At 37.2% G+C, this 13,193-nt stretch overlaps 1 protein-coding gene across 7 annotated transcripts in view; it reads left to right on the plus strand.

Moving 5' to 3' along the window:
- The window catches only part of CEP295 (centrosomal protein 295), a 69,574-nt gene that overhangs the window by 14,349 nt on the left and 42,032 nt on the right, over window positions 1-13,193 (plus strand). For 6 of the 7 annotated variants that reach the window (XM_055283263.2, XM_055283267.2, XM_055283264.2 and 3 more), the window contains exons 6-10: window positions 100-195; window positions 4,248-4,388; window positions 8,218-8,401; window positions 8,623-8,790; window positions 12,183-12,404. In XM_055283263.2, the coding sequence (XP_055139238.2) occupies window positions 100-195; window positions 4,248-4,388; window positions 8,218-8,401; window positions 8,623-8,790; window positions 12,183-12,404 (811 nt within the window). Of the gene's footprint in view, window positions 1-99; window positions 196-1,653; window positions 1,787-4,247; window positions 4,389-8,217; window positions 8,402-8,622; window positions 8,791-12,182; window positions 12,405-13,193 lie in introns of those variants that run through there. The other variant, XM_055283268.2, reaches the window with a different exon arrangement.

The following is a 13,193-nucleotide window of genomic DNA, read 5'->3' on the forward strand; positions in this document are numbered from 1 at the left end:
GAGAACTCATTAAAATACAAAATTACTTTTTTTACATTGGATTCAGCTTTAACTGAAAATTAATGCTTTTAACCTATTTTTTTATGTTCTCTTTTCCAGAACATTGAAGTAAAAAGAATTTCTGCAGTCAAAACCAATAGTTCTACCTACCATCATCTTCACACTTTTGTGAACAGAGAGACAGACACAAAACAGGTGATTGACTTATTGTTTCTTCACGCCCTCGCTTTATTATTTCTGTGTGCATTGAATTGAATTATATCTTAGCTATAGATATGGTGTTCCCAGATTTCAAAACTTGGACAATTGGTAATAATAATCAAAAACCTTTTAAATGCTTTGAATTTTCATGTCAGGCATATGATGGTTTAATATGAATTAAAGAAACTAGTTGGCTATTTAAATGGTTATATTTTAAAATAGCAGATTTTAAAGCTTTTTTTATCATAAAATATTACATGCTATTTGTGAAAAATTTGGAACTATACACATAAGTGTAAACTACTGGGAAAACACCAATTCTGTCACCAAAGTGGAATATGGTTAATATTTTAATAAATTCATTATAACATTTATTTAAATATAAACATATACACACTTTTCAAAACATGATTTTTAGTGGCCACTTAATATTTCATCGTAGCATTTATTTAACCATTATTTTATTTTTTGCTTCTGTAAGTAATGTAAGCATTATCTTGCACATTTTTATCCACATCTCTGATTATATAAAATTCCTGAAAGAGAAAGTATTGGCTCCAAACTGTGTAACATTTGATACAGATCATTAAATTGCTTTTTAAAAGCATCAGCAACATAGGAGAATGGCCACCTTACCATAACCTTGTCTGCACCAAATATTATGTTTTAAAAATTATTGCCAGTCTTAAGAGTAACAAATGATATATTGTTATTATAATTACTATTTCTCTGTGTCAGTGGGGGTTTTAATTTTTTTCATGTTGAATATATTTGGCCACTAGGAAAATAAATTTTATAGCATTCCTGTGGCATTTAGAATGCAACAAATATATATTTTGGTTGACTGCCTAATAGCAGGTATTAAAAGCAATATTCAGTTAAGAACTAAAATGAATATCATCACAGAATGAACTTCTATGATGCAAGAGTAAATCTGAGATTTATTTAAAATTGTAAAGTATTATTACAATTTCGATATTATAATGTAGGAACAATAACTTCAATTTATTGCTAACTGCTTTACTGTTTACTGCATTTTTGTGATATTAAAAAGATGTTACCTTTTAAGTAAGATTGATGATGAATTTTTTTTTACCTAACTCCATCAGCATAGGGTGCTGCTGATGGTATTAAATTAATATCCATAAGCTTTCTTTTTTGATAGTTACCAGAAGGCCTACCTCCTTTTCAATTTTTGGACTTAAAAATTAGATCAGTAGTTATAATGATAAAGAGTTAGAAAAAAGTTAGGGACCACAAACAAATTTTGTTTCTAACAGTTTTATGAAAGTAGTCCCACAAACTAAAGCTTTGTGTACTGAATGAAGATACGATTTCTGAATATTTTCAGAAATGGTTTTATTACTGAACACATTTTTATTCGAATGTTTTCTTTTATTTGCTGCTTTACTCTATCACTTTAGGAAAAATCTGTCCTTAAACTTTGGATTTAAAATGTGATGACCAATGTGCTTGGCTTTCAAGATAAAATTACCTCTGAATTTTTATCTGCACTCAACTTATATCACATGCACAATAATTTTAGCATCTTCCCTGGAGGAGAACAATATGATCTTTACAGCAGGTATCATATAAAAATATTTGCACTCTTGGCATATATGTTTGGATATTTTTCTTTAGCAGCTTTCTGCAAATAAACTACTTTCATTTGTTCAGTCAGCCTTTTTAGCACATAAGAGCTGCTATTGTGTGTGTGTTTTTAATATCCTGATAAAGTAATTCCAAAATCTCTTATATGTCATAATATATATCTTTGGCTGAAGAAGATTTATGAAAGTGGCCTGCTGTAGTCCTACTTACAGCCAGTAATTTCTCTACATTTTGTTTTGCTTCATTCGCTACCTCTACACACGACTGAACAAAACATCATATGCTTGAAAGTCCTACATTACTTATTCATGGGCTTCATCATGTCTATTCTTTGTCAGTGACAGTTACGTAGCATTTTTTTCAAATGAACTTTGCATTCTGAAAATATTCAGTCAGATTAACTATATCGTTTGTGGTGGGACCCAGAAATCTCTGCAGAAAAGTGAAGCTGAATCAGTTAAATTCATCTTCAATTTTCCATGCTCTATTATATCTAAAAAGATTTCTCTCCAAATATCTCATGTACAAGATTCAGAAATGTATTTAATAATAGCATTTATCATTCATATATCTTCGATCTTCACATACTGAAAATAGAATCTAACATTATTTCAACCAGATTTGTGGTTATGTTTTTAATTGCATTGACACAAATCTGTAGGGGATTGTCTTCCTAAAGCTGTATTATAAATCTTGTTTTGAAGTATGATCAATAAGAACAAAATTCGTTTGCAGTCCCTAACTTTTTCTCTAACCCTTTATTCATATCCTTTATATGCTTTTTTATATCTGGACTGGTATTTATCCTTCATGTTGTATGCTATTTTGAAATTTTTCCTTTCTTTAAAATTTTGGTTTACCAAAATTGACATACTGCTTTTAATTTATCTTCAAGAGATGTGAAGAATTCATAAACAACTTTTTTCTTGAAAACCTCATGGCTGAAATGGATTGAAATATTGTTCTCAGAGGTTATTTTATTTAATATCATACATATTGATATACTAAATACTTCTACAGATTATAATTTTGATTTAATCTAACTTTTTTGTCTTGCCTGATGTTATTTAGTTTTGCATGAATATTTAGTGGCTCAAAGGGGATATATTTTTGATAAATTTGTTTGGCCAGTGTACTCTTTGTTAATTTAACAACCGTCAATCTCTCTACCTATTTATCTCACCATGTGAGAATTTTTAATAATCTTACACTTGAAGTTAACAGCTTTCTTGGTCATCATTAATTGTTTCAACTGGCTGGCAAAATTTCAACATACAAAAGACAGAAAAAGACTTTCACTGCTGGTTACATTTAGAATATTTACCTATACTTGAAAGTGAATGTTCAGATAATAAAAGTAAATCCAGGCTGGATATGGTAGCTTACGCCTGTAATCTCAGCACTTTGGGAGGCTGAGATGGGAGGATTGCTTGAGACCAGCCTGGTCAACATAGCAAGACCCCCATCTCTTTAAAAAAAAAAAAAAAAAAAAAAAAAGGCCGGGCGCGGTGGCTCACGCTTGTAATCCCAGCACTTTGGGAGGCCGAGGCGGGCGGATCACGAGGTCAGGAGATCGAGACCACGGTGAAACCCCGTCTCTACTAAAAATACAAAAAATTAGCCGGGCGTGGTGGCGGGCGCCTGTAGTCCCAGCTACTCGGAGGGGCTGAGGCAGGAGAATGGCGTGAACCCGGGAGGCGGAGCTTGCAGTGAGCCGAGATTGCGCCACTGCACTCCAGCCTGGGTGAAAGAGCGAGACTCCGTCTCAAAAAAAAAAAAAAAAAGTAAATCCAGACTCTGTGCCTCCCTTTTTTGTGTTATTTATGTTAATGAGATTTGTGGGTATTTACCTTTCAAAACTGTCATTTTAATGAAGTTTCCTTTTTTTTTTTATTTTTGAGATGGAGTCTTGTTCTGTCACCCAGGCTGGAGTGCAGTGGCACAGTCTTAGCTTACTGCAACCTCTGCCTCCCAGGCTCAAGCGATTTTCCTGCTTCAGCCTCCCGAGTAGCTGGGATTATAGGTGCCCGCCACCATGCCTGGCTAATTTTTATATTTTTAGTAGAGACAGAGTTTCACCGTGTTGGACAGGCTGACCTCAGGTGATCCACCCACCTCGGCCTCCCAAAGTGCTGGAATTACAGGCATGAGCCACCACGCCCAGCAAGAGATTTCTTTACTTACAAAGTGATGAAGAAATGTGTTTGGAGGAGTATAACCTCATCTGGTTTAAAATGAGTAACTCGTAAAACTTTATACTAACAATTTGATCCCTTTCATAGATACATGCTGTTGATAATTGTGAACATTTTAAAATATAACTCTTCTTATATTTTACATATGTAGAAAACATGATTTTAAGGTTGTTTTGTTTTTTAGTTACTGCTTGTCTCACACTTAAAAAATTTTGCCTAAAATTTTTGATTGACTGCTAGCCAGATGCTCGTTTGGCTGCTGAAGAGGAAGCTAAACGATTGGAAGAACTACAAAAACAGGCAGCACAAGAGAGAATGGAACGGTTTGAAAAGGCACATGTACGGGGATTCCAAGCAATGAAGAAGATCCATTTGGCTCAAGTAAGACTTATATTCTACCCGTGACCATTACTGATGAACTTACTAATAGCATTGCAGGACTGATTAGTGAATGAGCTCAAAGAAAGGTAGGAAGGGTGAGTGTTCAATATAGTCTCTGATTCATATGATTTCAAGTTTCCCAACCTTCTTCGCCCTCCCATTTCAAGTTCTGATTGGGTTAAGCTATTCTCCCAGTGTATTGCTGTTCTAAAAATTTTACTAATGAATTTATTAAAAGTTTAATATTTTAATATGTCCAAAAACAGCCTGAGAAAAAAAATCACTTTCCTGATTTAATTATTTCAATAGCATATGTGCTCTATAAATTTGAGGATTCAGTTCATGAAATATGTATTGAGCAAAGCACTTGTTGGTTTTGCAGAATGTTGTTTCAAAAATAAAGTCATGATCCTTGCTACTGGAGCTTTTAAAAAGTGACAGTCAATAGGCCAGGCATGGTGGCTCATGCCTGTAATCCCAGCACTCTGGGAGGCCAAGGCTGGCAGATCACGTAGGCCCAGGAGTTTAAGACCAGCTTGGAAAACATGGAGAAACCAAGTCTTTGCTTAAAACAGAAAAATTAGCCAGGCATGGTGGTGTGCAGCTGTAGTCCCAGCTACTCAGGAGGCCAAGGTGGGAGGATCGCCTGAGCCCGGGACAAGGAGGTTGCGTTCAGCTGAGATCACACCACACCACTGCACACCAGCCTGGGCCACAGAGCGAGACCCTGTCTCAAAAAAAAATTAAATAAAAAGTGACTGTCAAGTCCAGTCGAGGTAGCTCAGGCCTGTCATCCCAACACTTTGGGAGGCCAAAGCGAGCAGATCGCTTGAGCCCAAGAGTTCGAGAGCAGGCTGGGCAACATGGCGAAACCCTGTCTTTACCAGAAATCCAAAAATTAGCCAGGTGTAGTGGCCTGGGACTATACAGTCAGTCCCAGTTTGGGACTGTGTTATGGCCTGGGACCTCATTTCCCAAGAAGGCTGAGGTGGAGGATTGCTTGAGCCTAGGAGGTAGAAGCTGCCATGAGCTGAGATTGCACTGTTGCACTCCACCCTGGTGACAGAGTGAGATTCTGTCAGTCAGTCAATAAATAGTGACTGTCATAAATGTGTAAAATATTATAATGAAAGCTGGCTTTATAGTTTTAGCTTTACTTCTGTCATGCTTATTGTTCATTTAGTACTTAGTCTTAAAACATAGCATGAAAATGATTCATCTTACTGGAAGTCTGAGTTTATTTTCTGAATTTGACTAATGCATTTGGATGTTTTAAATACCCATCTTAGGAATGAGTTTTAAGTACTTCTTAAAAATGCATTGGAAATTAAATTTTCTTATGAAAGGTTATTTTTATAGTTTGAACTAAATCATGAGCTTCTTTTTCCCTTAAATTTTTAGCTTTTATAAACTAGGAGTGAATTATGACTAAAATAACTGAAAGTCTGAATTATTATCAGTAATTCTCCCCATCTAAAGTTTAAACCTATAGTAAAACAGACACAAAAAGCAGTCATAAATTGAACAGATTCTTCCATAAAAGCAGTAGTGTTTAGTAGTTAAGCAAGTGGGCTCCACAGTCATTGTGCCAGGATTTATCTCTCTTCACCACTCAGCTGTTTGATCTCAGGCAGATTAGTTAACCTCTGAGTTCTGTTTCATGTGTTGTTGTTGTTTTTTTTTTTTTTTTTTGAGACGGAGTCTCACTCTGTCGCCCAGGCTGGAGTGCAGTGCTGGGATCTTGGCTCACTGCAACCTCCACCTCCCGGATTCTAGCAATTCTCCTGCCTCAGCCTCCTGAGTAGCTGAGACTACAGGCTCGTGTCACCACACCACACGGGCACATACCACCACGCTTGGCTAATTTTTGTATTTTTAGTAGAGACAGGGTTTCACCATGTTAGCCAGGATAGTCTCGATTTCCTGACCTCATGATCCGCCTGCCTCAGCCTCCCAAATTGCTGGGATTATAGGCGTGAGCCACCGTGTCCAGCCCAATTTTTTTGTATCTTTAGTAGAGATGGGCTTTCACCATATTGGTCAGGCTGGAACTCCTGACCTCAAACAATCTGCCCGCCTCAGCTTCCCAAAGTGCTGCGATTACAGGTGTGGGCCTCCAAGCCTGGCTGGTTTTTGTTTTTTTTTTTTAACCTCCCCTGCCACACCTGTCCTGATCATCTGTTTTGTGAGGATTAAATGAGTTTAGTAAAGCCCTTGGAAATGTGCCTGGAATTTCATAAGCTCAGTAAATGTTAGTGGTAGTGGTCATTGTTATAAATAATCCAAAAGGAAGAATATACTAGTTTGCAGGGAGCTAGAATAGTACACTTAATCAAATAACTTTAGATAATTAGAATCTTAGTATAAATGAAATAAGTTCATTTATAATTTTATTCCTTTTCAGGCCATGGCAAAAAAAATTCATCCTTAAAAGACAAAATAGTTAAAATTTTACAAAAGAATAAGTAATGTATATATGTTATCACTTTTTAATTTATTTTTATTTATTTTTTATTTTTTGAGACAGTGTCTCACTCTGTTGCCCAGGGTAGAGTTCAATGGCGTGATCTTGGCTCACTGCAACCTTTGCCTCCTGGGTTCAAGCGATTCTCCCGCCCCAGCCTCCCTAGTAGCTGGCATTTCAGGCGCGTGCCATCACGTCCTGCTACTTTTTGTATTTTTAGTAGAGACAGGATTTCGCCATATTGGCCAGGCTGGTCTCGAACTCCTGACCTCAGGTGATCTGCCTGCCTTGACCTCCCAAAGTGCTGGGATTACAGGCATGAGCCACTGTGCCCGGCCCATTACCACTTTTTTAATGCAGGATTTCTCTACGTTATAGTAGACTTAATGTTCCTTATATAAGAAGGTTGTTAAAAAACCGTGCAATCTCACTGCTAATAGAGGATTTCATTTTTCCTGTCTGAACCTTTTTGCTGCATACTGTATTGTGGCCTGGGACCTTATTTCCTTCTAGCGTCTGTATTAACTAATATTTGACTTCCACCTGCTTCTCCAGTTTTATCTTCTTTCCCTAATCATCCTTGCCTTCCATGCCCTAGCTATAATGAACAGTGTGCTATTTTCTGAATATCCCATGCCTTCATCTCCATATGCCGTTGTGCTGCAGTTTTTTTCTTACATGTACTCATTCTCTTTCACCCACTTTTGTCTGGCTAAATCCTTATCCCAAGGAACGAGAAGTCTTGCCTTGTTCTCCCTCCTTGCCTTCTACCACCAAAATTCCATTCGATAACCTCATTAAAACACTGATTAAACTTTCATATTAGCCACACTCTTTAAGCTTAAAGAAATACAGTCAGATCTCCTTTAATAATGGAAATTCATAAGAGTGTGAAGTAACAAGAAATATTCTATGTTAAGCCACAGTCACCCTGGGTCTTGGTGCTTACCTGAGATAGGTATATGGAGAAGTGGAACAAAGTACATCACAGGAGCCATGGCAACTTATATAGACATTAACTTCATGACTTTCCTCAGAAAGGAAAACTGTAGCTGGCAGACACTTTTTGCAGCTTTATGGCCTAACCAGTACCACTCTTTCATAGTACTTACTGACATAACACTACTTATTTGTTGGTCTTAGTACTAGGATAGGGTTGAGATTCTGTCCCTAGCACTTAATGTGGTATCTGGTATTCAGCAAATAATTGTTGAATGAATAAATGTCTGTCTTTTGGCTGAACAAATAATAGAGGAGAGGAGAGAAGCTTAGACCCTGATTCTCATTTCCCCTACCTGCAACACTGTTAATATTACCATACAAAGTTTGTGACTCCGTTTTTGTTAATTCTCTTTATTCTTGAAGAATCAGAAGAAACTAATGAAAGAACTCAAACAGCTACAGCAAGAGGACCTGGCACGTAGGAGACAGACTGTAGCACAAATGCCACCACAGCTAGTTGAACTTCCATACAAACGCAGTGAAATGAGAGAAGACTGGCAGAGAGAATTGGAATTTGCCTTCGAAGATATGTACAATGCAGACAGGAGTAAGATATTTTCAGTAGGGCTTTCAATAGTGGTTTTAAACATTTTGGTGGGAAAATATGTTTGTAATGATAAAGCAGTTTTTATCTTGAAATGAGTTCTCAGTTTGAAGGAGGTCCCCCATACTTTAGATTGAGACATTACCGTGGCCTTTGCATTTTTTTGATCCAGTTATTTTTAATCATTTTGGAATGGAAACATGTCTCTATTTTTCTTTTTTAAGAGGTGAAAGGGAATCTGATTCTGCACCTTGAACCAGAGCCCTTGCCCACTGTGACTGATCAGATCCAAGATGAAGAGCTGGACCTTTCAGTGGAACAAGAAAATTCGGGTGCAGCCGAAGACCTTCCAGTGACAGAAGCTAAAATAATATGTTCTAGTGAAACAGATGGTAAAAACCCTTCTGAGCTAAATATTACAGTAGTTCACAGAAAAAAAAATGCTAACCATTAACCAGCAGTTAGGAAAATCTGGTCTGATTTAATTGCAAGCAATGAGTAATACTGATGGGAGCAGGAGCTAAAGGATACAGTGTTTTTATATTTCCATCATTGACAATCCTTTTTCATATGTGTAGGAGGAAAGTTTATTCAGACGTACAGATGATCTGAAGATTTTCAGGTTATTTGAGTTAGGTGCTCAATTCTGAATTCATTTGAAAGGTTGCATGGTAAACATACCTGATAGCAATAACTTGAGCATACCCTGAGAATGACCCTGTGTGGCATACACACCTGAATGTGTGTTCTGAGCTAGGGAATCTGGGAGTAGCCAACCTGGAGGTTCATTTCTTGTCTATGAGGAACATCTGAGCCCCTGTCCCATCCCGTGGAACATGAGCCATACAGAGGATCAAGGTGTCAAGTTTTGGGTTGAATGAAAGTTGTCAGGTGGAGATCGTTAGGAAAAGGGTACTAAGTGACAGTGCTATTTAAACTGCATGCTTTTTGCAAGCGGTTGCAGTTCTTTTGTCCAGCCTGTTGCCACTGGACTCTCCCTTATATGTATGCCCTCAGTGAAACCCCAAATCTCATTGGCTAGCTTTGGATCTCTTATTGGGCCTCTTGAACCTGGTGCCATCCCCATTTGAGTGAGTAGAGGTTCAGCACAACAAAGATCAGCATAGACTTGTCAGATCATCGGAGATCCTACTGGTATTCAGTTATTTCTAGGTACTTCATGTGTAATGATGGATAGCACAAATTTTGATCTCTCAAACATCTCTATCCAACATTCTGAACTTTTTTACTTGGCTGTCCCATAGTTAAAACTCCATGTCTAGCAATAAATTTATGATCTTCTCTTGCCTACTGAAACTATCTCTACCTATCTTTTCTATCTTAGTGAATGGTATCACAGTCTGCAGTTACCCAAGCCAGACCACTGGGAGTTACCTTTAACACTTTCCTTTTACCTGCATGTCTCCTTAAAGACCAAGTCCTCTTTATGGAATTAAGCTATTTTTGCCCTGTATCTACTGGTATTTCCTTTGTTTAAAACCATTCAGGCTTTCTTATCATCTTCACCCTACACTGTGAACGTAGCCTTTTGGGATTCCAACTTTATGTAGGCCTCCCATTAGACTCCTCAAGTGAGGGCTCTAGGCCTTATTCATGTCTCCTATGCATACATTGTTGTCCAAACAGAAGCCTAAGGTTACTACCAGCAACTGGGGAAAAAAAAGCAGCAGCAGCTAAAGGTTACTATGTTTTGACTTTGGCATAAGCTTGGCAGAAGATGGTTTCAGGACTGACTTGCTTTCCCTCCAAGCTTTCCACTTAAATTGCATTTCTGTCCTCTGCAGAACCTTTTCGTTTCATGCCAGGTCAGCAGTGTCTTTGTTTGTTTGTTTGTTTGTTTTGAGATGGAGTCTTGTTCTGTTGCCCAGGCTGGAGTGCAGTGGCACGATCTCAGCTCACCACAACCTCCGTCTCCTGGGTTCAAGCGATTCTCCTGTCTTAGCCTGCCGAGTAGCTGGGACTACAGCTACACACCACCATGCCTGGCTAATTTTTGTATTTTTAGCAGAGACGGGGTTTCACTATGTTGGCCCAGGCTGATCTCGAACTCCTGACCTCGTGATCCACCTGCCTCTGCCTCCCGAAGTGCTGGGATTACAGGCATGAGCCACCATGCCTGGCCAGCAGTCTTTAAAAAGATATTCTTATGGCCAGGCGCGGTGACTCATGCCTGTAATCTCAGCACTTTGGGAGGCTGAGGTGGGAGGATCATTTGAGTTCAGGAGTTCGAGACCACCCTGGCCAACACGGTGAAACCCTGTCTCTACCAAAAATACAAAAATTAGCCGGGTGTAGTGGCGCTCACCTGTAATCCCAACTACACGGGAGGCTGAGGCAGGAGAATCACTTGAACCTGGGAGACAGAGGCTGCAGTGAGCCAAGATCGTACCACTGCACTCCAGCCTGGGCAACAAGAGTGAAACTCCATCTTCAAAAAAAAAAAAAAAAAAAAAAAAGATATTTTTACTCTTTATGCAGCTTTTTCAGTTATTTTCATTGGGAGTATCATTCAATATCTAGTTTGTCACAGTGGAAGTCTTGCCTAATCTAAAGGGACAGTTACACTTTAGCTCCTGCTGATCTCATTTGGTCTTATTGGCTTGGTGTTGCCAAGTTGTTTGTTTGAAGCTAGGAATCTCATTGTTTTTAAAAATCCTTCGTTTTAAATATTGGCAATGAATTTACTTCTTAAAAATGAGTAGGTTGTGGACTAATGGTAAATGAAAGAAGCCAGGCAGAAAATAGTACCTAAATATATGATTCCATGTTTATATGAAGGTTTAAAAAAAATAGGCAAAACTAATCTGTGATTTTGGGGTTAAAGTAGTGGCTGTTTTTAGGGGTGTATTGACTGGGAAGGGACATGAAGGAACCTTAGTCCTGGTAATTTTCCACATAATCTGAAAGGTGCTACATCGACATATGTAAAATTCAACAAGCTATATACTTAGGTTTTTGTGCACCTTGTTCTTTGTAAATTATAACTCAATTGGAATTTTTTTTAATGTAAGTTAGACAAAACTACAATCTGCCTATTTTCAACCTCTTAAAGATATTCTTAAATTTTATTCCTTGACTAAGCCAGAGAAATATGTGCTTGCATCACATTTTTGTCCTCTTAGAGAACTGTTTGTATTATACTGAGTTTTGGCATTAAACTATCAGCCCACATGGGAAAATGTTTGAAGAAATACGCATGTTGTTTTTTTGTTTATTTTTGTTTTTAACTGAAGGGATCTCTCTATGAAGATGGGTGGGAGACATTTTTCCCAGATAGTGCCAAGAATAATTTGGGAGCAGCTGATTTGCTTTTATGGCTATGATGTTTTACTCTGTAGCTCACTAAGAAATGTAGAGCCATATTTGGGACCATTCTCTAGTGTAGACTGTAGAACCTCACAGCATATATTTTCAATACTAATCTTACCAGCAAATTAATTAGAAGTTACACATTCAGTTATCATTTAGTGAGCAAAATAAACATCTTCCTGATAAGTTTTTTAGGCTTGATATTTGTGTTGTATACGTGTTTTTGGAAAATACTTGAATTTTGGCACTTCTACTATTTTCAGTTGAAAAAATTATTTCTAGTTATAATGATTGGAGTCAGATAGCATTGTTGTATATACTGTTAAATTGTAAATATGAGGAAAATAAAATTGTGCTTTTAACCAGTGGTTATAGCAGTAACCGAATATAAGATGGAACAATTTGCCTGGCAATACAATAGATGCTAAATAAGTTTTTTCCCTTTTTCTTTTAGTTCCCTTGGTAATGAAGACCCAACAGATTCCTTCAAAAGTTCTTTTTAAAAAATTATTAAATAAGATCCGAAACCAAAAATCTCTCTGGACAATTAAATCTATGTCTGAGGATGAAAGTGAAATGATTACGACTATTAGTGAAATTGAGAGTAAAGTACCAACAGTTGAGTCAGGAACAATTGCCAGCGAAGAGAGAACGTTATCCTCTGGGCAGGAACAAGGTATTTCTCTCCAAGAGTCTCATTTTATATAAATCCTTTTAAGTTGTTCAAAAGTAGGTTCATTTCTGAAAAATCAAAGAATAGAGGTTAAAAGGAACAAAACATAATCCTGCTAATTAAAAGCAACAAAGAAACATTATAAAAGCCTTAGTGAATCTTCTTCCAGACCACTTTTAATCTAGTATAGTTATTTATATATATTAATTCCAAAGTAATCAATGAATCAAAATTAACCAGTTCCTTATTGAGATGTTCAGGCTGTTTTCTAATTTTTCTTGGCATTTTTGTGCTACAGTGGGCATCCTTTTAGTGAAGTCTTTGCCTACATCTTTATTTCCTTAGGAAGGACTCTTTAAAGAATAACTCCTGATCAAAGGATATATGAACATGTTAATGGCTTTTGAGCATGTTGTATTCCCACCAGATATTTGGTTTCTTATTTGCTAATTTTAAATAATTTTCTGATTGGAAAAATAGGCTATTAACTATATTTCCAAAAGTTATAAAGTATATTTTCACATATAATTGAAGTATCTCCTTGATTGGGATTATTTAAAAAATGTGATTGGATTTGTATAGATAGAAATGTTTTGCTTCTGTGCTTTTTGATAAGAGTGACTTGTGGTCTATATTTGGGTTTTGGATTTTATCCTGAGTCCCACAGGAAGCCTTCCTGAAGTATTTTCTTCCCTTGGCCCCTTGACAGTACCTTCCCTTGGTTTTCCTACTTTACTATTTTCTGTTGTATTTTCTTCGCTGTTTATCCACATCCCCACAATGACTAACCAT

Source organism: Symphalangus syndactylus, chromosome 6 (genome assembly GCF_028878055.3).
Source record: "Symphalangus syndactylus isolate Jambi chromosome 6, NHGRI_mSymSyn1-v2.1_pri, whole genome shotgun sequence".
In the NCBI taxonomy this organism is placed as follows: Eukaryota; Metazoa; Chordata; class Mammalia; order Primates; family Hylobatidae; genus Symphalangus; species Symphalangus syndactylus.